This window comes from Danio rerio, chromosome 6 (genome assembly GCF_049306965.1).
Source record: "Danio rerio strain Tuebingen ecotype United States chromosome 6, GRCz12tu, whole genome shotgun sequence".
Taxonomy (NCBI): Eukaryota; Metazoa; Chordata; class Actinopteri; order Cypriniformes; family Danionidae; genus Danio; species Danio rerio.
The window spans coordinates 15,220,782-15,248,610 of record NC_133181.1 but is presented as its reverse complement, the minus strand read 5'-3'; the positions used below and the strand labels follow the sequence as shown (position 1 = coordinate 15,248,610).

The 27,829-nt window shown below is 37.0% G+C and overlaps 1 protein-coding gene across 42 annotated transcripts in view; it reads left to right on the top strand.

The window, feature by feature from the left end:
• Positions 1–27,829, top strand: part of inpp4ab (inositol polyphosphate-4-phosphatase type I Ab) — a 141,893-nt gene that overhangs the window by 17,007 nt on the left and 97,057 nt on the right. For all 42 annotated transcript variants that reach the window (XR_012407457.1, XM_073953397.1, XM_073953394.1 and 39 more), the window contains 3 exon segments: positions 21,629–21,815; positions 25,001–25,045; positions 25,461–25,579. Coding sequence is in view for 37 of the 42 variants with exons in the window: in XM_073953397.1 (XP_073809498.1) it covers positions 21,731–21,815; positions 25,001–25,045; positions 25,461–25,579 (249 nt within the window). In the remaining 5 variants the exon portion in view is untranslated.

Sequence of the window (27,829 nt, the reverse complement as noted above, 5' to 3'; positions counted from 1 at the left end):
ATTAACTGTTACATATTTAAACTATAATACACATGTAAAAATATTTACTCCGATTTAAACAAACAAGTTTGCAAGCCCGAAAACACTCATTTGAAAAATAAAATAAGTATGACAATCACAAATAAAACATGAATCAAATGCATTTGTTGTAAATGAATAACATACAAATATATACATAAATAACTCGAAGTGCAGGAGACATTTTAGCTTGTTTTTACACAGAGATTTACACAAATAAAACTGCATTAGATGTTGGACTGGGTAATATTAAATTGACAAAATAAGGGGGAAACCTGTTTTTTTTTTTTTTTTTTAGCAGGGTGTATTAGTGGGATAGGTGTTTCCTAGTGATGGGTTGCAGCTGAAACGGCATCCGCTGCGTAAAAACATTTGCTGGATAAGTTGTCAGTTCACTCCGCTGTGGCGACCCCAGATTATTTAAGGGACTAAGCCGAAAAGAAAATGAATGATTGAATGATTTAGTGGGATAGGTAATTAATTATTTAATGAAACATGCTGAATGTGGCCTGTTTTTTCTCACATATAACACAAGTATTTGTTTGATCATGGGCATCGTAGCGTTTAATTAGTCTTAATACTGCACTACTGAGTAATGTATTCTGCTTAGCAGAACATACCTTTAATTTGAGCTTGCTTTTCTTCCTCTGCTTTTCTTTTCTTTATTTTTCGGCTCTGGAAAGATGCCATTTGGGCACCATTTCATTTTAAATTAAAGTTGGATTAAGATCGATTAAAAATAGCAATAACACTTGTGACTAGTGATATGACGTTGTGCGCCAGGGCTTCGAAGCATGTATCAAAAAAACGATACATCTCGCAGTGAAGCAGTGTACCGGAGCTTGATTCGTTTTGCCATCATCACGTGATCAGTGACGTCCGAAGCTTCATTTTCGCCTTTACCCACGTGACTGCTTCGAATTTTGATTCAAAGGTTTAAACACCCTCATAGTAAAGTGTATAGCGAGAGAATTGGCATCTATTACATACATTTGTTTCAAAGCACTGCACCAGTCCCACACACCAGTAATTAAACTAAACTACAATAGTAGTTTTTAGTAAAAAGGTTTTGAACAATACAAAAGTGTATTAGCGTATTTTTTTTTATGACTATCTTTAAAGAAAATCAACGCATATCGTAGTATTGTGTTTAACAGAGAGCATCTGGTGAATGCTACCCTGAAACATCGTTCACATAGCATCCTCATAGAGCACTCGCCTCCCAATCAGGAATCGCTGGATCGATTCCTGCTTAGAGCGGGATTAATTGTAATATGTTAAACTTTTGAATACCTTGGATTTTACTACAATCATCAGTTGTGTAATGTAATATATCTTGTGTAAAAACTACAGTAATTGAGTAATTTGTTTATATTGCTGTTGTTGTATTACTACATGAATAAGTTGGTCAGTTGTGAACATTTGACATTATGGCAACACAGTGCTTTCCCACACTTTCACCAGAAGAGGTCCTCATCGAGCTCTGATTTAGAAAGCTTCGAGTAACGAACCTTTTTCCGATACAATTGAGTCGAGCGCTTCACTGGTTCAGAAAGCTTCATTTCACCATCACTACTTGTGACGTTATATTACTTGAGACTTTAAGAGCCTACTCGCACTATGCTATCTGATCTGTGCCCAGGTCCGTTTCCCGGATTGTTTGAGTGCTCTGAATCGGGCTCAGGCATGGTTCACTAGGCCGGGCCTGGCCTGTTTGTATAAAACGGTATAACCAAAGCAATGTCCACTGTCTGAGCAAAAGCGCTTACTGAAGAGCACAGCATCAATGATGTAAGCGTGCCCAAGCCCGAATGTAATGCATGTGCAGGCCGTCGGGGGAGACGGGAGGAGGAACAAGCATGTTTTGGCCCGGTTTAAGGCAACTGTACATAATGTGAGAACACCAGAGAAGAAAATGAATGTTATATTGAGAAAAATAGTTTGTCTTTTAAAGCAGTTTCTCAACTGGTGGATCACTGAACCGTTCTGAGTGTGTAACGGGGAGACTGACACGGAGGGATCCATTTTGCAGTATTCAATAGACACAGTTCAATCACAAACATACAACACTCACTAAAGTGCGAACTCACATCAACAGCATTCAATATAGATCATGGGGCTGGCGGCTGACAGACACAGAGTGATATACCAGGCATGGATCAGTGACAGGCGGCATGGTTCAGAGTCCGTTTAACTAGCGTGGGTCGAGGGCAGGCAGCGTGGTTCAGAGTCCGTATAACAAGCGTGGGTCGAGGGCAGGCAGAAGACAACTCAGAATCAGAAACAGTCCGGGGTTAAGCACAGGCGATCAGGCAGGGACTAACGCTCAGAAATGTTGACCGTGGCTGAACAAGACTTCGCAAAGAACTGGTGTTTGAGTGTGGCTTATATAGGGAGCGTGGGTCGTTAACGGGATTCAGTTCAGGTGTGTGCACAATCAGTTTAGGTGGATGATGTAATGCTTAGAATTCCGGGGATGGCGGCCTCTGCTGGCGAGCGAGGGGAATGACTAGGACCGAGTCGGTGACAGAGTGGTTGAGTGGACGACAGCAGGGTGTTTTTATTATGCATTAATAAACTTTAAGGGGTGTGGGAGTGAAATACACCTTTCTCATAATGACCTGCATTAATCAGAAGGGTCTAGCTATTTACCAATAAGAGAAATCTAGAAGGGGTGCGTCATAGAGGACCTACTGTAAACCCCTTCCACCATCATGAGTACTGCGCTTAAATGCAATGTATGCTGTGATTTGGTTCTCCAGGTAAACACAGCACAAATGTGTTTAATGCATAACAAAACAAAAATCTCACCAAAGAAAAGTAAACATTCCCGACCTGTCAGCTGTTCTCACATCGACTAACAAGGTAGTTACACCAATACAGTTCATTCATTTTGTCCCAACACAAACAAATTACATTAACTTATTTATTAATTTATTTTATTTTATTCTTTTCATTTTATTTGTTTATTTTTTAGATTGAACAAATCGCCTAAAATTAAACCTTAAAGCACAATAGGTTTCATAAAGATGAAAAAAACCTGTTATACATGTTACACTTACCAGAAAAAAATGTTTTGTGTGTGTGTGTGTGTGTGTGTGTGTGTGTGTGTGTGTGTGTGTGTGTGTGTGTGTGTGTGTGTGTGTGTGTGTATGAGCTCACGCTGAGGGAAGGATGGCTGTTGCTCATTTTCATCTCAAAGGGTAGCATCTGTGGTTGTCCTCTAAAGAAATTATGCAAGCTCCGATTGGATGAACAAACCATCCTAATGGAGGGGCAGTTGTTTTGTTCTCAAGCACAAAAACACATACACGCTCACACAAGGGGTCTCTCTCTCTCTCTTTTTCCCTCTCTTTATCCCTCCATCACACACAGTGCAGTGTTTGCTATGCCAACCCATAGATCAGTGTCTCCCTAATGCTAGTGAGGCCATCTGGAGAGTTTACATGCTGGAAGTTTCTCAGGACGTCACTCTGACAGAAAACATTAGGTGAGGACTATTATTATCCAATGACCTTACTGTTCCCAGTGGATATTTTTCTGGCTCTCCGACATCCATTATTACCACAAATAGTTGAACACACTGATTTGTTTTGACACCGCGCTATAAAGCTTGTGGCAATTTATGTTTTTAAGGGAGCTTCGGTGCTGGACACTAGAACGTTCTACATTTTGTCTTTTAGGGCTGCACGATAATGGGAGAAGTTGACATTTCTGCAATATATACAGTTTTCTGTAATGAATATCATTTCTGAAGATGATTATAAACTCTATTTGGGAAGAATTCATAATTTTAAAATGGTTTGAAATGTTTTTTTCTGTGGAGTAAGCAGTAATGAGGTACAGAAATTAAATAATCATACATAGCACTTTATACAGTAATCAACATTTGAAGGGGATCAAAACCGTTCATCAAAGTTGTCCTAAAATTACTGAACCACACTCATTCTTGTCTTAGGACAATTTAGAAAAACGTATTTTAACCCACTTCAAATGTAGTCATCATTGTGTGTATGGTGATTTTGCAAAAAAAAAAAATCATGTTTAATATCGTTCGATATTTATAATTATTCAATATTTTTTAACAATCCATTTAGAAATATTAGGATTTTATTTATTTAACCACTTATTTATTATTTTTATTTAATAACATTACTAAGGCAAATCGTTTTAATAGTCAAGAACAAAAATATTTAAACAAAATATTTAATTACTTTATAATAAAATGAACACAAGTGTTAAAGAGACTCTTAAACATGATAAATATTAAGGGCTCTATTTTGACGGTCCATGCGCAGAGCGCAAAACGCAGGACGCAAACGCTTTCAGGGCGTGTCAGAACGCATTTTTGTTAATTCAAGGATGGGAAAACCTGCTGTGCGCCAAGGCGCATGGGCTAAAAGGTTGAAGTTTATTTTCTTGATGAGTTATAGGTGTGTTTTGAGAATAAACCAATTAGAGTCTCATCTCCCATTCCCTTTAAGAGCCAGCTGCATCGCGGCAAGAGTGCATTCGCTATTTACAGGACGCAAAGTAAGTCTAAGTGGAAAAAATGAGCATTTCACAAGCAAACAGTTATAAGTTAACAGTTTTTTTTTAACAGAAAACTGTTAAACAGAGCATCTACTGCGTGAGAATGAGAGATAATGGAACTATTTCAACATTCGCTCTTGGATAGGGAAACCTTTACACACAGACATCAATTAGCCTATAAATAATTAATTATATTTGTTAAGCGCAAAGATTTGTTTCAAAACTATTTCTAAATTCAGTTCTAATTTCTAGCAAACGAATAAATGAACAATAATGACCAAGTGTGGTCAAAATACTGAGTTATTTCCAAATACACCTGCCATGCCCCATATGGTCTAAAACCTGACAGGTGGGCAAATCTCAGCTTGTTTTTAATAAAACAAATATAAATATGGATATATTAAATAATACTGCTTATAATGATAACATTATACAAAAGCAAATTGTTATGAATGAATTGAAAAAGCCTCCCGAGATGAAGAAGACATAAAAGCAGTGATTTTTCATATTTATTTAGGCTAGAAAATAATATGTTTTGTAATATTTTAATCCTTTATATTTATATCCTATTTCTATTCTTATTATATCCTATATATATCCTTAATATTTACATTTTTTCAAATGTAAAGATATTTGCCTATTGCTCTCTTGTGGGTATTAAGCAGTGCGTACGCGAGGCGCAACTCTGCGCCGGAGTTTAGACCGGGTTAGTTTTGGTCTAATGAAAAATCTATTATAGTTTCTCAAATAGCAACGCGCCAGCGGTCAGCCTCAGAACGCCTTCCTTTTCAGACCAGAACGCCTATGGGCGCACAAATGAGCGCTAATGCATTTGCTATTTAAACAGTGTAGCGCAACGCCTCAAAACGACTCTTGCGCCAAGCTGAAACTACCAAAAGACTATTGCGCTGCGTCTTGCGCCACACTGCGCCGGGTGTATGATAGGGCCCAAAATGTTACAAAGTGAACAAGCAAAGCAACCAGCCATTGTTAATTTCAAGGGTTAACATAATGTCAGCTTCAAATATCTATCGAAATTAACTACTACTTTATTGAACAATGTAGAAAAAGGCGTAGTAGCTTCAAATGTCTATTAGAGTAAACTACTACCTTAATTTTTTGTTTTTTATTTCATTACTTTAATATTTCATTTGTTTATTCGAGTGGTAGTTCATTGAAGCTGACAAAATGCGCTACCCCTGTTTTTACACCCTTCTTTAAGTAGGTAGTTCATTCTGATAGACATTTAAAGCTGACAAGATGTGCTAAAACTGTTTTTTAAGCTGAAATATGACCGATTGAGCTACCGGTAGCACATTCTGAGGAGGTAGCACAGATCGCCAGAACACCAGCATCATATTTTGTTCCTTTTTACATTAATGATATTTACAGGGGAATACTATCAATAAATAAAGAAGTATTTTCATAAAGTTATTTGCACAACACCAAATAAATACCACAAAACAACTTAAGGGTGTCTATGATTTGTAATCAAATATGTTTGACTTACCTATCTATCTTCATAAGGACAGGTACAGAGCAGTCGTGTTCGAGTCCAGTGAAGCACAGTTCCACAAAAAAGATACAAGCAATGTTAAATCAACAACGTATTCGCAGTGCATTTTTCTGTAACATTTGATTTTGAAAACATTAATAGTTGGGTTTAAAGAAGGCTTTAAGTCAATTCATCTTATTTCTTTTACAGTGTAGATTGTGTCAAAGCGGCTTCACATTGAAGATTATAGTAAATTGAAAGTGTCAATCTAGTTTAAGTTCAGTTTAGTTCAGTTCAGTGTGGTTTAAATTTCACTGCTGAAAGTCCAAACACTGAAGAGCAAATCCATCGATGCGCAGCTCCACAATTCCCGAACCATTCAAACCAGTGGCGGCAGTGGCGAGGAACAAACTTCGCCAATTGGTGAAAGTGAAGGATAAAAAACCTCGAGAGACATACCAGGCTCAGTTGGGCATGACCATTTCTCCTCTGGCCAAACGTCTGGTGTTGAGCAGCAGTCTAGGCGTCGGAGGCTGAAGAACGCTGGTCGTGCATTGCGGAGAAGCTGCAGATGGAAGAGGCACCGGCTGGTGTACAGGCTGGCCCTTCGCGATCAGGATCAGGATCGGGCCTACAGGAATCAGTCTCATGCTCCTCACTGATCAATGACCACAACAGTAGCTGCTCAGGATACGGCCTGGTCCAGGATTATGGAAACCTCTGGAAAAATAAAAACAGACTAACATAAGCGCAGATGCTGTTCAAATTATAATGTCTTTTGGGAAGTGTTCCTGGCTCCGGTTGCCCTGAATAATGCAGACTAACAATCCCTTAGAGGATTTGGATTTCAAAAGCATTTGTGTGCTTTAGGCCAGTGTTTCACTAGTTGATCTGTACAACAAGCTTTGCCTTCTTGTGGATGTGTACAAGGACGTGGATCTGAAACACAACAAAACCCACAATAAGTAAAGTATTTCCGATTTGCAAAAATTTAGCTAGTGCCCTCTAGTGAATTCGTCATTTGAAACATGCAACAAAACATACCCAGAGCAATGTGTATATTACGTTTCACCGCGATGCACATGAGAACTATTTGGTATCGTCTCAGTAATAATCATAACCGGTTATTGTTTACTGACATCATTTATCTCATATGCGCTCTGTCGCCGTAGCTTACTATGGCGAGGGAGACGAGCACGAGTATTTACAACGGTCCAACTACTTAAAAATGCAGAAACTGTGCACAATTTTGGGTAAGTACAAGATTGCATGTGTGTTTGCTGGACAGTCTTTCACTGACAATTACAGCAGAAGCTCCTATTTCACTGCGATTGAGAGAATGAAAGTAAATTCCATTTCTTTTTCTCTCTCTCTCTCTCTCTCTCACTGTGGCCATTTGACCTGCTAGTGTGACTTTTCCTCTCCTCTCGGCTGTTACAGCAATACTTCTGGATACAGATACGAGCGCGTGTCTGCAGAGTTTTCTCCAACGTGTCTATCATGGATCAGCCGTGATCGCCACTGCCGTTTATCATTGTCACTCATCTGTGAAGAGCGCCAGTGCATAATTAGAGCCAATCGCAGCACTTTCTGTTGAGCGCGAGACCAATCAAAGAGGGTGTAAGAACTTGGTAGACAAGACTCAGAAAGCAAGCAGGATATTTATGTTTGTTTATTTGCTATAAATACTTGTGTTGTTTAAAGGTACAGTTTACAAATCTGACTATTTGTATTAAAGGACAAAATTGTATTACAAATAGTATATAATTATAAATATATTCATACATTTTAATGCAAGAATTGCTGTGCTGTGAAGAAAATTTTAAAAAGCATCGTCAATGCACCGTGATGCATCGAGATATCGAATTGAACCGAATCGATGGCATGATACGGTGTTGGTTCACACCTCTGTCAAAAATGTTGGCAAAGATGCATATTTCTAGTAAGCCTGCACTGAAAATGAATTATAAATGTTGTAGTGGCTTATTTGATTGTCAAGTCTATTGATAAACGCAATTTTGAACAAAAAAAATCAATTGAAGTTGACAGCGCTTGAGAGTGGGTTAAAAGCAATTTTTTTTAAAGCAGAGAAAGTTTTACCTGAGTATGTGTGTAGGAGTTAGTGATGCAGCTGTAAATGAGCGGTGTGTGGGAAGAGGAGAGACACTGATGTGTTATAGAGATGATCGCATTGAGCTTGGTTTGTTATCTCTCTTTCTGTGTGGGAAGTTTAACTACTGATGCAGCAGAACATATCACCTGCTTAACTCCTTAATGTCATTATAGTGTATGTACTGTACTGTGTGTGTAAGAGGGAGCAAGAGAGAGTGAGAGAGAGAGAGAGATCTTGTCAGTGTAAATGGAGGAGGTCTACGGGTTTGAGGTTTGGCAGTCAGACAGAAAGCAAAAACTGGGAAACTAGGTTTGTCCTTTTACGGTCTGCAGACTCTGCTCTCTTTTTGACTCAGTGCCTGTGGAAAAAAGTCCTTAAAACAAACAGTTTTTTTTCCCTCACTCTTTCAGTCCATTTTTCTTGTTGGCTTGTGGATATTTTAAGAGTGGTTTTGTTTTGATGACACACTTCACTTAAGTAAAATATTTGGTCACGCTTTATAGTTTTCCTTTTAGCTGTGAACTTATATGGTAACTAGATGTGCAAGTATTACAGTGTATGTACACATTGGTACATACTCAAAAAATGACTTTTGCAGCTTGTTTAAACGACTTATTTATAATTAGTTAAAACAATAAATTTTTTTAAGGTTTTTTGGGGCAACTTAATTGTTTTATGTTCAATCCACTTAACTTAAATTTGTAACAACTATTAAGTTAACCTACAGTTAGGGTGTTTTCACACTAGTGGCTTTATTTTAACGATTTTGGCACAAAGTCCAAAGCGCAGGGCGCAAAAGCATTAAGGGCGTGTCAGAATTCACTTTTGCCATTTTAAGGATGGAAAAATCCACTTTGCGCCACGGCGCATGGTCTTACAGGGTTGCGCTTGTTCTCTTAATGAGTTATAGGTATGTTTTGAGAATAAACCAATCAGAGTCTCATCTCCATTCCCTTTAGGAGTCAGTTGCGTCATAGCGCATTTGCTATTTATATGACAGACTTTCTAAGTGGAAAAACTGAGCGCTTCACTATTATGAAAACCGTTAAACAGACCATCCGTAGCGCGAGAATGAGAAAATGAGCCTCCTCATTCTTAACTTTCACGTTTCACCTTTTCATCTTCCGTGGATTAGAAAACGCGCACAGACATCTATTAGCCTACATAATTAATTTCGTTTGTTAAGGGCAAAGATTTGTTTGAAAACTATTTCTAAATTCAGTTCTAATTTCCAGAAAACGTATAAATAAACAATAATAACAAAGTGTAGTCAAAAAAAAGGAATTTCCGAATACACATGCTGTGCCCCAAATGATCCAAAACCTGACAAGTGGACAAATCTAAGCATGTTTTCAATAAAACAAATATAAATATGCATAGAATAAAAAAAAAAAATACTAATAATAACATTAAACAAAGCAAGTTGTCATGAATAAACTGAAAAAGCCCCCCCGAGACGAAGAAGGCAGTGGTTTTTATATTTATGTAGAAAATAATCATTTTTGTAATATTTTAATCCTTTAATTATTTTTACGTTGAAGAGATATTTGCGAATTGGTGTACATCCTGTGTGTATTAAGCAATGTTTAAGCAAGGTGCACAACTGACGCGCTTTGCGCTGGACTTTAGACCTGCTCTTAGCTGGTCTATTGAGCGGTCTATTTTAGATCCTCAAAATAGCGACGCGCCAGCAATGTGCCTTAACACGCCTCCTTTTTTAGACCAGAACGCCTATGGGCGCACATATGAGCGCAAACGCATTTATATAAATATATGTATTAGGCTCATTTTAAAATTTACCTAGTCTATTAGTTTTTACTGTTTTTGAATACATTCAGATGATCTCTGGTCTTAGTTCTTCATTGATCAGTCTTTAAATAGGAACAGTATTGAAAATAATTTTAAATTTGAGTGAGATGCTAATGGTCAAATTCAGTGATTTATGCTGAGCTAAGTTAAAAGTGCTTTCACCGGACCTGAATAAATAAACAGGACCTGAATGAATAAATAAATGAATTAATAAATGAAATAAATGAATAAATAATAAAAAAAATCGTTAAACAAAGTGAAATATTCCTTTAAATGCATAGTCTCCTTTCATATTTAATTTAGAAAGTGCACTGTAAATTCTAACATGTTTAGTTTACTTAAAAAAAGTTTGGAAACCGATGGCCTTATTTTTGCAATATAAACTTACAAGGAAATCTTAAGTTAAGTTTAATTATTGCCTTAAGAAAACTAAAACTTATAAAGTAAACTAACTGTTAAAAATCAAGTAAGTTTAATAAACAATTCTAGTTAACACTTGTCATTATTTAGTAACCTTACTTAGGGTTTTATAGAAAGATTACTTTATTAACTCTATTTAAATAATACTGTTTTACCATGTTCAGTTAACATCTTGAATGTTAGTAGTCTCAGCATTGTTTTAATCCACCATTTTAAGTAATGAATCTACGTGCAATCGGTTTCCACATTTTCTTCAATTAAACTGAACATAAAATCTGTAGTTCAACTTACAAGTAATGACATAATACAGGTCTTAAATGTAAACATTTTATTTACAAAAAGAGCAGAGTTTTGCAATACACTTGTGATATTTTAGTATCACAAAACACTGGTACACAATACAGTTTTGTAAAAACCTGTTGTGAAGTGCTGTAATATACTGCAAACAGCATAAACAAGATGATCTCAAGCTTGCTGCTGCCTTTACAAGTATATCTAACAAAAAAGAAAATATCTGACTATTCAAGGGGATTTAGGGTAACCAGCTAAAGTCTGACCACCTTCCTGTGTGTTACGCACGAGAAATGCTTTAACCAGCAAGAGAGAAGTGAAGAAGTGCTTTCACTTCAACTCTTCTTGCCCTTGCAGGAAACTAACACTGCTGAAGCATCCCATAGTACTGTTTGAAACGACGCTGGACTTCTTCAGGGTTTTATACTTGCTTGGAGGAGACTGATTGAATTTGTGTGCCATTTTCAGCAGGGCACGTGAAGAAAAAGTGTGTCAGGTAGTCCTCAGGGATTATCTGAAAAAGCTCTCCCAGTCTCCCTGTTCCAGTTCATGTAACTTGTAAATCTGGTGGGGTCTTTAGGTCCTATATACTGCTCTCAGTGTTAGTGTTAATGGCTTCTTCTAGTCCACCGGTTAAGAACAAGAAGTTTCAGCGTCGGTCAAGTGTTGCCTGTTTGCATCTTCCTTCTTCCTTCAAATAACTGCAACTGTAAACATCCATCCATTTTCATAAACTTTATTTTTAAGCCTTTCTGTTCGTGGAGCACTAGAACCAGTTTGTGGATTGAGCCTCATTTTGACCCTTTTTCTGAAATGATCCATTTTTAAGGAGGTGGCTCCTTTAAGGTCTGTGCTCCTATTGGCTTACATCATTGCATAAGAAAACAGTGCTCGCTTTCTGTTGCATGACCTTGAAAAGATTGAATCTCTTTATTGTAATTGCATGTTAATGTACAATAAAATGTATTTGTCTCCTAAAAAAATAAAGAAATAAAATAATAATAATAATAATAATAATAATAATAATAATTATAATAATAATAATAACAATTATTTTCCCTGAGATGGGTTGCGGCAGGAAGGGCATCCGCTGCGTAAAAACTTGCAGGATAAGTTGGCGGTTCATTTCTCTGTGGCGACCCCGGATTAATAAAGGGACTAAGCCGACTAGAAAATGAATTAATGAATAACAATAATAACTACATTGTAGATGTATCCCACTTACAAAGGGATTATTCACACAAAAAGGAAATTCTGCCATTATTTACTCACCCCTGACTTGTTTCAAATCATTTGGAGTTTTTTTTTTTTTTTTTATGTTGAACACAAAATAGGATATTTTCAAAAATGTTGAGAACCGGGCGACACGGTGGCTCAGTGGTTAGCACTGTCACCTCACAGCAAGACAGCCGCAGGTTCAAGTCCTGGCTGGGTCAGTTGGTATTTCTGTGAGGAGTTTGCATGTTTTCCACATGTTTGCGTGAGTTTCCTACACAGTCCAAAGAAATGCAGTATAGGTGAATTGAATAAATTAAATTGGCTGTAGTGTATGTGTGTGAATGAATGTGTATGGATGTTTCCCAGTACTGTGTTGCAGCTGGAAGGGCATCTGCTGTGTAAAACATATGCTGGATAATTTGGTCGTTCATTCCGCTGTGGCGGCCCCTGATGAATAAAGGGACTAATTAATGGACGAAAATTAATGGATGAATGATTGTTAAAAACCGGTAACCATTGACTTCAATAGCATTTGTTTTCTCTACTATGGATGTCAATCTTTACAGGTTTCCATGTGAGTTTTCATTTTTGGGTGAACTATCACATTTAAGATAGTGGAACGGGCTTATCTTTGTCAAAAGACTGACATAATAGTCACAAATTATTTGAAAATGTTAAAGGTATTATTTTAATGTTGCTAAACAAAATGCAAATATGAATATTTAATTTATAGTTATATTATTATTATCATTATTATTAATTTAATAATATGCATTAAATAATATTAATTATAATTCCAAGCAAATACTTATTTGAGAAAATCATCTTTAATTTTGATGCATCACTACTTTCCTAACTTGTTTATGCAGCTTTTTGCAGACGCTCTAGAGATGGGTCACAGAGGTTTTGACAGTAGCAAGAGGAAGTTTGCACTTTGCTGCCCTCTTTAATAATACCTCATCGCAGGTCTTGTTTTTTGTATTTCTGCTGCAATGAAGGAACAGTGCTGTAGAGATTGATAAAACCATATAACCTCATCAGAGGAATAAAGTTTAGGTAATTTTCTGTCACATTTCTAAAAAAATTGTAAGGTTTATTTTTAACAGCAATAGACCATTACAAGATTATTCATTAAGACAAAAACTTATTACATTACATCATGGTCCTGATGCCTTGTATTATTAAGAAGGATGGTAAATAATGCAAAAAATGTGAGCGGGAAGCTGAACTGAACCAGGGGTTCACTCTCCTTATCATTTTCGGTGTTCTCATGTGTAAAAAGCACAGACACGTGCTTTCAGTTAACAAGCTGCCACAACATACTACAGCCAGGCACTACACACTTTCACCATTCACACGTGCCATATTACTGATGCTATTTTGCAGTATGTGGGTAATTCTATATAGATTTTTCATTGGTTTTTGTTCTAATTCAGTGCATCATTTTAAAAAATGTGCATGATTTTCAGATTGTTTTTGTTTTAGCCTTTTGTTTTTGTTCTTTTGGTAAAATAACTTCCACTTGCTCATAGGAATAAATTGTAGATAGCAAATGTAGTCTCAGACCTTTGGACCTGAATTTTGAATTGAGGTGTTTGTTGAGATTTGTCGCATCTGTGTGTTCACTTCAACGTCAGCTCTTATTGTTAATGTTTGACTCACAGAGGATGATGTGGGCAGGAGTGGTTCTGTTCACCAACCATATCATGTAAAGCTGCAAATGTCTCATAGAAGGTCTTTTGTAGCTAAATGGATATATAGATGAACAGAATCTCCCTATGCAGTATATGGATTTAATTGAATAATAAGTAGGCAGTTCATTCCGCTGTGGCGACCCCAGAATAATAAAGGGACTAGGCCGAAAATAAAAAAGAATAATAAGTATTGCCTAATAATGTTTCTAATAGTGACTGAAGGCTTAATGCACGTCTGGCCTTTTCAGTTGCAGTTAAACTCATATCTGACTCCAATATATTATGTTATATTAATTTATTAGTGAATTTAAATAAATGTTTAATCAATTTTGAGGGACCTGAACCACAAAATCAGTCATAGATGCTGGTTTTGTTTTTATTGGAAATTTATAAATCAACCTAAAGCTGCATGTATACACTTTCAAATATGTTTGTTAGGGTAGGACAATATTACATACAACTATTTGAAAATCAAAAAAACTTAAAAAAAAAAATTCAAATATGTTTGTTAGGGTAGGACAATATTATATACAACTATTTGAAAATCGAAAAAACTTAAAAAAAAAAAAACTTCAAATATGTTTGTTAGGGTAGGACAATATTACATACAACTATTTGAAAATCGAAAAAACTAAAAAAAAAAAAACTTCAAATATGTTTGTTAGGGTAGGACAATATTACATACAACTATTTGAAAATCGAAAAAACTTAAAAAAAAAAAAACTTCAAATATGTTTGTTAGGGTAGGACAATATTATATACAACTATTTGAAAATCGAAAAAACTAAAAAAAAACTTAAATATTGAAAATATTGAGTTATTTGAGGCATTGCAGAGATGTATAAATGCAGTCTTCCAAGCTCATGGGAGTCATACACAATATTCATTATTTGTCCACTGCACCATGTGTCAGGTGTCTGCCACTCTGGTCGTGTGAATTCTTGTTTTGGTGACAGAATCTGAACACTGGCCCTGTCTTGTCCTGTTTCTGTCATTGTGTGTGTCTCTGTGTGCGTGTGCGCCATTGTGGGTATGCGGAGAGCTAGTGTTTGTGTTTGTTCTGTCAGCATCACGCTGCTTCATTCTTGGCGCCTCCGTCTAGTTGGTTTCAGTTTTGGTTGGCGCTGAGATGAAGCATGCGCGTTGCATATGTGTGAGCCCACGGTAAGGTGTTTATCTATCGTGTGCTCGTGCATTGCGTCTCTTGTCAAAGCACGTGGCTCTGTGTTTACATTGTGGTCGCGTGCTTTTGTTGTGTGCTTCAGTGTTGTTTGTCTTGTCATAAGAACACGCGGTAAATGAGTTCTCTCATTGGCTGTGTGTTCAGCCTTGTTTTATGTGAGCGCATGGATTGTGTTGTCTTTGTGTCATGTGCTCTCGCGTCTATTGTCTAGTCCCACCCTCCTTGTTAACCCATTATCACACTGAAAAAAGTGTTGCATGCAGAACTGTTGCAAACTATTTATTTGTGTTGAATTTAAACAAACAAATTAAGTTTAATAATGATCAACTTAATTTGTTTGTTTAAATCCAGCCCAAATAAATTGTTTACAACCACTTAACGTAAAAAATTGAGTAAATCTAAGGAATCATCTTTGAATATTTTTTTCAGTGCAGTTTCTCATGTTCATCTGTTTGTGTCAATTTACTTCTGCTTTATAATCCCCTCATGTCTGCTGTCCTGTGCCAGTTCGTCGTCAGTATTTCCCTGTCTTGTGGTATCCAGTCCTGCTTTGTCGTGCCAGCCCAGCCAAGTTTGTCTGTTTGTTTTATAGTTACGTTTTTTGTTGTCCTTTTTGTTTTATTTTAATTAATAAATACCATCTTCTGTTGCATTTGAGTCCTCGCTCACTCATCCTTCCCGAAACCGTGACACCATGACTTTATAATCTATAATTTACATTATTTCTGTTAAGTGATAAGACTTTTGTCTAAGCAAAGTCAGACCTTACTGTTTTTATTATATAATTAAAAATCAAGGCATGATCATATTTTAATTTTTTAAGATAAACGTAAGAAGCCTTTGCCTTTCATAAAAGCCACTTTTGGTACCAAATGATCAACTTTGATAACCGACAAGACTTATGTCAGGAAGTGTATGGTAAAATAAGGCAAGGCAAGGCAAGGCAAGTTTATTTATATAGCACATTTCATACACAATGGCAATTCAAAGTGCTTTACATAAAGAAGAATAAAAGAAACAAGTAAAATAAAAATAAAAACAAATAATAAAAATGCATAAAAACAAAACAAAACATAAAAACAGGTAAAATGTGATATAAAGAATGAAGAAGAAGAGAAAAACATGATAGTGCAATCTGTCGGACGCAGCACAGTGCTCATTCAGTAAAGGCACAGCTAAACAGATGTGTTTTCAGTCTTGATTTGAATGTGCCTAATGTTGGAGCACATCTGATCATTTCTGGAAGCTGATTCCAGCAGCGAGGGGCATAGTGGCTAAAAGCCGATTCACCCTGCTTTGACTGAACTCTTGGAACTTCTAGTTTATATGATCCTAAAGATCTGAGTGATCTGTTAGGTCTGTATTCAGTGAGCATATCTGTAATGTATTTAGGTCCTAGGCCATTTAGTGATTTATAGACCAGTAATAATACTTTAAAATCTATTCTGAATGTAACTGGCAGCCAGTGTAAAGACCTGAGGACAGGTGTGATGTGCTCTGATTTTCTGGTTCTGGTTAGAATTCTGGCTGCAGCGTTCTGGATGAGCTGCAACTGTCTGACTGTCTTTTTAGGAAGACCAGTGAGGAGTCCATTACAGTAATCCACCCTGCTGCTGATAAAAGCATGAACAAGTTTCTCTAAGTCTTCACTAGAAACAAAGCATCTGATTCTTGCTATGTTTTTGAGATGATAGTATGCTGATTTACTGACTGCTTTGACATGACTGTTGAAACTCAGATCTGACTCCAGAGTCACACCAAGATTCTTGACCTTATTTTTTGTCATTTGACCTTTAGTGCCAAGGTACGCATTTACCTTGAGAACCTCATCTTTGTTTCCAAACACAATAATTTCAGTTTTCTCTTTGTTTAACTGAAGAAAGTTTTGGCACATCCAATTGCTCACTTCATCGATGCATTGGCAGAGGGTGTCAATGGCGCTGTAGTCATTAGGCTGTAAGGCTAGGTAGATCTGAGTGTCATCAGCATAGCTGTGGTAGGAGATTTGGTTCTTTCTCATTATTTGGCTCAGAGGGAGCATGTAAAGGTTGAACAGGAGAGGTGCCAGAATCGAGCCTTGTGGGACTCCACACGTCATGGGTGTCCACCTCGACCTATGGTCACCTATACTGACATGGTAACCTCTACCTTCTAGGTAAGATCTAAACCATTTTAGGACCGTGCCAGATAGCCCAACCCAGTTTTCCAGCCTATCCAGAAGTATGCTGTGATCGACAGTGTCAAATGCAGCACTGAGATCCAACAATACCAGCACTGTTATTTTACCTGAATCTGTATTTAGGCGTATATCATTGATTATCTTTATAAGAGCGCTCTCTGTACTGTGATGTGATCTGAACCCCGATTGAAAATTGTCTAAACACCCCCTGAAGTTTAAGAACTTGTTGACCTGGTTAAAAACAACTTTTTCAATGATTTTGCCAATGAAAGGGAGATTTGAGATTGGCCTGTAATTGCTCAATAGGGTGTTATCCAGGTTGCTCTTCTTCAAGAGGGGTTTAACAACTGCAGTTTTAAGTGAGGTTGGAAAAATCCCTGATAGAAGTGAAGCATTTACCACTTTTAGAAGATCCATTTCTAAACAGGTAAACACCGTTTTGAAGAATGATGTGGGGAGCGTGTCAAGACTGCAGGTTGATGTTTTCATAACTTGCACAGTCTCTTCTAAGATTTTGCTGTTAATTGCCATGAAATCAGACATAATGTCTGATTTCTTAAGTTGTGGTTGAGCTTGTTTGATATCGACACAACTTGGCTGATTGGATGAGCTGATTGCCTTTCTGATATTATTGATCTTATCAGTGAAGAAATGAGCAAACTCATTACATTTGCTTTCAGAGAGGAGCTCACTTGGAATCTGACTGGGGGGGTTTGTGAGTCTCTCTATTGTTGCAAAGAGTGTACGAGCATTATTTAAGTTGCTGTTTATAAGGCTTGAAAAGAAAGTCTGTCTAGCAGTGTTTAGTTCCATATTAAAGGCATGAAGACTGTCTTTATAGATATTATAATGGACTACTAGTTTCGTCTTTCTCCACATACGCTCAGCTTTTCTGCACTGTCTTTTCATCATTTGTACTCTCGGTGACCTTGTCCAAGATCCCTTTTGCCTGCCAGTCATCTTCTTGACTTTAACAGGAGCGATGTCATTTATGACATTCTCAATTTTAGAATTGAACAAATCAAGGAGAGAATCAACAGAATCTGCAGATATACTTGGTGCTAGCGATATGGCCTTCATAAACTGCTCACTAGTGTTCTCATTTATGCATCTCTTTCTGACAGAGACAGATCTGTCTTTAATAGCTGGAGTGATCAATATATCAAAAAAGATACAGAAATGATCAGATAGTGCCACATCCTTAACAACAGTTGATGAAATGTGTAAACCCTTAGTTATAAGTAGATCAAGAGTGTGTCCACAATTGTGTGTGGGTCCTTGAACATGCTGAGTCAGATCAAAAGTGTTAAAAACAGTCATCAGTTCTTTTACAGCATTGATTTCTGGATTATCAATGTGAATATTAAAATCCCCAGCAATACTAAAATAATCAAATTCAGAGGTTACTATTGATAACAGCTCTGTAAAATCCTCAATAAAAGCTGGAGAATATTTTGGAGGTCTGTAGATAATGATCAGTAAGATGCGTGGAGCACCTTTTAGTGCTATACTCAGATATTCAAAAGACAGATAATCACCAAATGACACTTGTTTACATTCATACACATCTTTAAACAGGGCAGCGATGCCTCCACCTCTCCTATTAGCTCTGCAAACACTCAAAAAGTCAAAGTTTAAAGGAGCTGCTTCATTCAGAACTGCTGCGCTACAACTGTCATCTAGCCAAGTTTCAGTTAAAAGCATAAAATCAAGGCAATTTGTGTTGATAAAATCATTGACTAAAAGAGACTTATTATTGAGTGATCTGATGTTTAAAAGCGCTAACTTAACAGTTTTAGCTGTTTTTTCTATAGTAGTCTCAGATCTACATTTAATAGACACCAGATTTGAATGATTTGCTAAACGGCCTGATGAAGTCTTTGGTTTTCTGTCACTTAACACAACACAAATCTGCTTAGAGAAAGCTACAGACACACTGGGTTCCTGCTTGTTCTGAAAACATTTGATAAAGACACTGTTATCTAAGCAGGTCCCCGACACACATCACAGAGAGCTCTTGTGTTCACCAGCTGAAGATGGGGCGTTGTTGTTTGGGCCCTGGCGGTGTGATCGGAGGGCTCTTCCAGGTGGGCTCATAGGTGGTTGTGGAGCAGGCCGCTTTTTGGTTGGTAACTGGGGGCTTGCGGCAATGGAGTGTGAAAGTTTAGTTCCAGCACACACCAGTTCCTCCATCTTTTTTGAAAAACCCAAGAGTGGTGAACATTGTGACAATGAGAACGTGTCCGGTGACAGAGGCTGTGCATCTGGAGATTCTGTCTGCAGAAATATGTTTTCCTGAGGATCATTTTTGAGTGACGAGACTTGATGCTGTTCTGATGCGTCACAGTCTGCCTGTGTTGAGCAGAGGGCAACTGATAGTGTCTCTATCAACATTGGGTGTTTTGGCTGCGTGGCATTATCACTGTCCTTGGGTGATTCGTCAGCCACAAGTCCACTCAGGAGCTGATTTGAGGTCCTGTGGTCATCCGGACATTTGCTAGGTGTGTGTTTGCAATTCAGTTCAGTGGCATACACAGCTGATGGATGATTGAGGGAGAAAAAAATATTGTCCTTTAGCACCTTTGCACCAAGCTTGTTTGGATGAAGGCCGTCTGATGTAAACAGCTGTCTTTGGTTCCAGAAGAGATTGAAGTTGTCGATGAAATTCAGTCCTTTCTTGTTACATGTTTTCTGTAGCCATACATTTAGACCAAGAAGCCGTGAAAACATATTTGTCCCTCTTGCAGGGAGTGGTCCACTTATGAACGCCTGAACCTTCAATCTTTCAGCTGTTTCCAAGAGCTCACAGAAATCTTTCTTGAGCAGTTCTGACTGTTCTTTCCGAATATCATTCTTCCCCACATGGATGATAATCCGTTTTGCCGACTTGTGCTTTTTCAGAATTTCCTCAAGCTCTTTGTTTACATCAGAAACTGTTGCATGAGGAAAGCAGTATGTCATTGTAGATCTGCTCCTGAAATTCTTGATTATTGAATCTCCTACGACTAGTGTTCTTATCTCCGGTGTGATCAGAGCAGAATGCCGGTGTCTAGTCGGCCTTGAGCCTCTGTTCCATGCAGAATTAGTTGCTGAATCATGCGATCTCTGTCTGACTACATTTGGGGATTCTTCACCCATATTATTCAAAACTTCATATCTGTTCTGAAGCTGTATTTGAGTCCGAGCTGTATTTGGGGTAGAAGACGCTAATGCGGCAGCGTATGATCTGACCCCTCGAGTACCCTTTGGTCTCGCACCTTGTTTATGCCAATGCTCATTTTCCACAGTTCTTTCCTGTTTTTCTGTGCTCAAAACAGTAGCAGGAACAGATTTATGGGACTCACCGGCTGTGTGCTGAGAGAATCCACAATGAAGCTGAAGTTCTGGTCGGATCGCAAGCAACTTCGTTTCAAGAACTGCAATCTTTTGTAGAAGTTTGTGGCAGTTTGTACAGCAGTGAGAATCTGAATTAATCCGATCCAGAGGCATTTTCACAGCCGTGTCTTCCCGTCTCCGGAATGTAAGCAGCTGATAGCTGGTAGCGGGAGGATTGTTTAGACGGTAATTCCTTTCTTGTTAGTAAAGCTATATTCCAGAAAGTTTGTAGAATCGATGCTGATCTTCAAGCCGTGTTGTTTGAGCACTGTGCTGATAGGCTCAAGTTAAAATTAGGGTATAAGATATAAAAGCAAGAGTGCGAAGAGCGGAGCAGTGGGCAAAGACGTCCGAACAGTAGCAAAGCAGGAAGTAGTCTGGAGACATTTCCCAAATAAGGCTATTTCTGAAAAAAAAAAGTATGTATTTGTCTAATGCCTCTTTGATTAAAAGATAAATCTGACACCATGCTTTACTTTCTTACAACTAATGATCACTTCTGTTTTTAACTGTTCTTATAGAGCTGTTAACCTTCAGTCTAGAGTTGCACAATATTGGAAAAACCTAACATAATGTTATATATCGCAATGTAATCCTGCGATTACATATTGCGATATGAAAACAATTTCACTAGATGAATTGACTATCTCTATTTGGAAAGAATTTATTATTTTCGATTGACTGAAGTGACTATAGGGGAGTGTATCTGCAGAAAATACAATAAACAATCTACAAAGGAGTCTGTAAGACTATCATTTAGGTATACAGTAATGGAATAACTGCATAGTTTTCCATGTGTAAATAATTCATTCAAATGAATCAGTATGTAAAGTTATACATACCATGAAGTTATATACAGTACAACTTTTTACACCTAAATGCTTTTAAAATATTTATACTGTCACAGGCCTCAAAAACACATGCAAAAAAGATCAGTTACAATCCAGGCTCAACATTGCATGTCCTGCAGTGTAACTATTGCAAATGATCACATTGTAATATCGATGCTGAATCGATATAATGTGCAACCCTACTACAGTATTCTCTTTCAGAGCTAGCATCTAGTTTAAAAGTGCATACAAGCCTGTCGCAAGTGCTACTGACACTAATTTTTTGACCGTACTTTAAGATTTTCTGAATTATTGTAGTAGAGAGCACTGTAATCCACTGGTTTTTTTATAGTTTGTAATAGCACCCATATAAACAATGCATGTAATAGCTGTTTGTGAAACATTAATGCTAAATTTCTGTATTTACGCCTGATCTGTTATAAAGTGGTGTGTCTCTCTGTGTATTTCAGATAACAGAGGAGGAGACGGCCACACAGGAGTGTGTCTGGCTGTGTGTGGGTTGCCACCACTCCTGTTACTCAAGCTTCAACACACACACACATTCTGCCACAATGTCACGTAGGGAGCGGCCATGGTCAGTTTACAGATCCAACACTTTAGAGCTCGCTTCAGAGATGCTCGGGCTGGCATTGGAAGGTAAAGAATACTTGTCTGTTTTGATGTTCTCTTGCATTACATTTTACTTTACATTAGGGGGTAAACAATATATCCAAATATTTCGAATATTCCAAATAAAATCAAATAAATAAGATACACAAATTAGGAATGGACGATACCAATTATTTTCCATCCAATACCAAGTATTTCAAGACAAGTATCGTCGATACCGATACAGATATTTTAATAAAATATGTCATTATGTATGTTTTATCCAATGTTTTTTTTTTAAATCCCCTTCAGTTTTATTATTAAATAAAATGCAACAGACATAATTCCTTTTTAAAATTTATTAAAAACACAGTGCATTATTGATTAAACACAAATTGGCTATATAAAACACCATACTGTATGTAAAAAAAACACACATTGCACTAACCTTTCTTCCCTTTAATCTTAAATTTGAGCCTGTTTTTCACACGTTTCACAGCGCCTCATCATTATTAGCTGGAGTGAAATAACTCCAGATTTTGTTTCTTTTTTGCTCAGTCATGACTGCCTGCGCTTGAGTTTAAAACCTGTGCTAGGTGTGTACTGCGCTTTGAAAGTGTGAGGCTGTGAGCAAACGTTGACCCAGTAGCAGAGATATTGTTGTTATGCTTGTTAAAGACTTTTTAAATGTTTTTTATTTTAAAACACAAAGGGTAGAGTATTCCTGTGTATTTCTTATTTTGTTTTATTCAAGCCAGTTATACCCTATTAGTATCATTTTGTAATGGATTGACCAAAAATGTGTGTTTTTTTTTTTTGTGCACTTCACAACACAATCACCCCACTCATTTTTACATTTAATAAATATTTTCCAAATATATTTGAGTCACCCACAACAATATATGGAAAAATAAATTAGGAGATACCTTGGAAATTATGTTTGTCTGTATTTACACTTTGCAGTAATGTGTTTGAATTAAAAATAATAATTTTTGTTTTGGTATAATGCTGATGAATATAAAAGAAAAATATTGTGTATTTAGAACATATTCATTTTCTTTTAGCTTAGTCCCCTTATTCACAGCGAAACTTATTCAGCATATGTTTTACACAGTGGATGCCTTTCCAGCTGCAACCAAGTTCTGGGAACCATCGATATACACTCATTCACACACTCATACACTACGGCCAATTTAGTTTATTCAATTCACTTATAGCACTTGTCTTTGGACTGTGGGGGAACCCGGTGCATTCAGAGGAAACCAACGCGAACACAGGGAGAACATGCAAAACCCACACAGAAATGCCATAACCGCTCACGAAGAGGTGTTTTATTTTAGATTATTTAAAAAAGCTAAATTTTTTGGAATAATAAAACTTTTCAGTCACAACAAGCTAAAATGTTTTTTGTGTAGCCTATTTAAATTTACTTGAACAATAAAACTAACAATAAGTAATAGAGATGTCCAGATCTGATCGGAAATCTGGCCTGATCACGCGATTTCAGACTTGATCGGAATCGAATGTTACCTCCCGATCAGGACTCAGATATATATACAGTTGAAGTCAGAATTATTAGCCCCCAGTTTATTTTTCCCCCTAATTTCTGTGTAGCGTAGAGCAGATTTTTTTCAACACATTTCTAAACACAATAGTTATAATAATTCATTTCTAATAACTAATTTATTTTATCTTTGCCATCATGACAGTAAATAATATTTTACTAGATATTTTTCAAGACACCTCTATACAGCTTAAAGTGACATTTTAAGGCTTAACTAGGTTACTTAGGTTAACTAGGCAGGTTAGGATAATTAGGCAAGTTATTATATAACGATTGTTTGTTTTGTAGAATATTGAAAAAACTATAGCTTAAAGGGGCTAATAATTTTGACCTTAAAATCATAAAAAAAAGACATAAAATAAAGAAATAAAACAAATAAGACTTTCTCCATAAGAAAAAAAATGTAATCAGACATCAGACGGAAATTTCCTTGCTCAGTTAAACACCATTTGGGAAATATTTTTAAAAAATAATTTAAATAGTCAAAGGGGCTAATAATTCTGAATTCAACTGTATATATGTAACGCCTTGATTTATCAAACACGTAGATTTATTTACAAACACTCACTTGGAAGGACATCAATAACACTGGAGACGCAGGAGCAACATGGGGTGACGACAAAGCACAACTGAGAATACCGTATGAAGCATATTATAAATACACTGTGGATGATTAAACTGATTGCATACAGGAGTGAGACACAGGTGGAAATAATGAACATTAACAAATGGTGGGAACTGGAACAAGGGTCACATGATGAAAACAAGCACACATGGAGCACAGGACCTGACAATATCCATTCATTCATTTTCTTTTCGGGTTAGTCCCTTTATTAATCTGGGGTCTCCACAGCGGAATGACCTGCCAACTCATCCAGCATATGTTTTAAGCAGCGGATGCCCTTCCAGCTGCAATGCACCACTGGGAAACATCCACACATGCACTATACGGACAATTTAGCTTTCCCAATTCACATGTACCGCATGTCTTTGGAAGTGGTGGAAAAACACCCAGGGGAAAACTAGGCAAACACAAGGAGAACATGCAAATTCCACAGAAACATAATCTGACCCAGTCGAGACTTGAACCAGTGACCTTGCTGTGAGGCGAATGTGCTATTCACTGCGCCACTGTGCTGCCGACCTGACAATATAAATATATATATATATATAATTGCATATATAAAATATATGCAATCCCTGTGTAAATTATATATATATATTCATGGCACAGAGTTAGACCTCTTTCTTGACTTCACAGAATCACACAGGGATTCCCTGCTGGAAATTCATGTTGAGGTGCTATTTGTTTTTATATATAATAACATCCTGGATCTGTTTCTTCACTCTTCTTTATATTTTTTATGTATTATAGAAGTATCGCATTAAGTTTCGATATTAGCAGATACTCAAAATTAAATGATTCTGACATGAAGGCAAAAAACACCTGATCGGGACATCCCTAATAATCAACAATAAACAATAAACAATATCAGACCTTTGTAGAATAAAGCAAATATGAACTTTTTACTCAAACACAAACAGAGAAACTAAGAATTTCAATGGATGTTTTTGTTTAGTTTTTTGTTCTATACATATTCAACATTTTGCTGCAACATTTCACATTTATAAGAGACCATCTCTTTCTTTCTCTTTCTCTTATCTGTAGGAAACAGTCAAGATCCAGATGAGCCAGTTCTGGAGTTCAGTCTTGGTCAGTCTTTTTTTTTCTTTCTTTATTTAAATCGATCACACACTCAAGATTTTCTAAAGCAGCAAAAATGGCAGCAGAAATGAGCTATTCTCCATTAGCAGCCAAGATTATCAGGCTATCAGGTTTGATCTTTAGACTGTAAATGACACTGAACAGTAATCTAAATATTTCAGCGAGAGCTCTGCCTCCTACTGTATGCTTATGCGAAGGTAATTGCTAATGCAGCTGCGTTTGGATTTAGTGACTGCTCCTATCTCTCATCTGCTGTAAATAAAGTGCTATAACCGTGGAGCTCTGATTATATCTCTGAGAGCCAGCAGGGTTTTAGCTAATAACACTTAAGGTACTCTGTAGCTCATTCATATATACAAAGCTTCTTGTGGAAAATTCATGACCCCGAGTGTTGGTTGTGTAGTCTGCAGTGAGCTGACCACACCGTCTCTGGACCGGAAACCCAATAGTTTTGTTGCTGTGAGCTGTACAACTCCTCCTCAGGCTTTCTGGACCAAACACGCACAGACGGAGATTATTGAGGTGAGGCGGACCAACATGATCCAGGTTTAAAGGGATAGGTCACCTCAAAAACAGAAATTGCTTTAACATTTACTCTTTATTTTTAGATTTTATTTGAAACCTGTTGAAAACAATAGATATTTCAAGTGGGTCCAAGCAACCAACATTCTTGGAAAATCTTCTTTTTGTGTTTAACAGTAGAAAGAAACTCAAATAGGTTTTGAACAAGTGAGGGATGAGTAAATGAAACGGGGGTTTGGGGGGGATGAATATCCCTTTTTTTGACTTTTACAAATAATTTGTTTGCCAAAAGAATAACAATGTGGATTAGCAAAATAACATTATAAATTTGGATTTAAAATGAACTTAAACCATATTTTAATTATTTTTTTTTGATTATAATCCAGTTATTTGAGGTGTGTTTTATTTGTCACTCTTAAATAAAGCTATAAATTATGTAGAAAACTTTCGAACTTTTTAAAAATATTGATTAAAAAGAAATTATATGAAAGTGAAACGTGAAAGATGAACTCATTGTGACCCATGCTTGGAATTTGTGCTCTGCATTTCCCCCATCCAAGTGCATACACCCAGCAGTGAACACACAAACTGTGAACACACATCTGGAGCAGTTGTTTAAATTAATAAACACTAGTAATATTAATGTATTGTGGACATAAATTAAAAACATTTTGTATACGTACACTTATACAGTGCATCCGGAAAGTATTTTATGTTACAGCCTTATTTCAAAACGGATTAAATTAATTTCTTTCCTCAACATTCTACGCACAATAACCCATAATGACAATGTGAAAAAAAGATTTTTTGAAATTGTTGCAAATTTATTAAAATTAAACCTGAATAATCACATGTACATAAGTATTCAGAGCCTTTAGCGTGAAGCTCTAAATTGAGCTCAGGTACATTCTGTTTCCACCGATTATTCTTGATATGTTTCAGCAGCTTAATTGGAGCTCACCTGTGGTAAATTCAGTTGATTGGACATGATTTGATACACCTGTCTATATAAGGTACCAGGGTTGATAGTGCATGTCAAAGCACAAACCAAGCATGAAGACAAAGAAATTGTCTGTAGACCTCCGAGACAGGAGTGTCTTGAGGCACAAGGCTGGGGAAGACTACAGAAAACTTTCTGCTGCTCTGAAAGTTCCAATGAGCACTGTGGCCTCCATCATCCATAAGGCGAAGATGTTTGGAACCAGCAGGACTCTACCCAGAGCTGGCCAGCCATCTAAACTGTGTGATCAGGGGAGAAGGGCCTTAGTCAGGGAGGTGATCAATAACCCGATGATCACTCTGATTGAGCTCCATCATTCTTCTGTGGAGAGAGGAGAACCTTACAGAAGGATAACCATTTGTGCAGCAATCCACCAATCAGGCCTGTATGGTGGAGTGCAAGACGGAAGCCGCTCTCTGCCTGGAATTTGCCTGAAGGCATCTGAAGGACTCTCAGACTATAAGAAACAAAATTCTCTGGTCTGATGAAAATAAAATTGAACTCTTTGGACTGAATGCAGGCGTTATGTTTGGAGAAAACTAGGCAACGTTCATTACCAGAGCCCTAACCCAAATCCTGTTGAACATTTCCAGAGAGATCTGAAAATGGATGTACACCATCACTTCCCATCCAACCTGATAGAGCTTGAGAGGTACTGCTAAGAGGAGTGGGCAAAAATTCCCAAAGACAGGCGTGCCAAGCTTGTGGCATCATATTCAAAAACAATTGAGGCTGTAACTGCTGCCAAAGGTGCATCAACAAAGTATTGAGCAAGGATTGAGCATACTTATGTACATGTGATTTTTCCGGTTGTTTGTTTTTAATAAATTTGCAACAATTTCAAAAACTCTTTTTTTCACATTGTCATTATATGGTATTGTGTGTAGCATTTAAAGGAAATAAATTAATTTAATCCATTTTGGAATAAGGCTGTAACATACAAAAATGTGAAAAAAGTGAAGCGCTATGAATACTTTTCCGATGCACTGTAGATATTTAAGCTTAAGTATTGATAGTATAATAAAGTTTTTGAAAGAAGCTCCCCAGCAAACACACAACATCATAAGACGTTCCTTTTAGGTTAGATTGAGGTCGCAGTGTCAATTAGTTTGTCATGGGGGCCAGTGCATGAAAAGCATCCCAAACGAGGGGCTGGAGAGATATGACTTGCAATATGAGTGATGACACAACAGCATATAAGAGCCCATATAAGGACAACGTTATTTTGACATCCAATAATGAATTGAAAT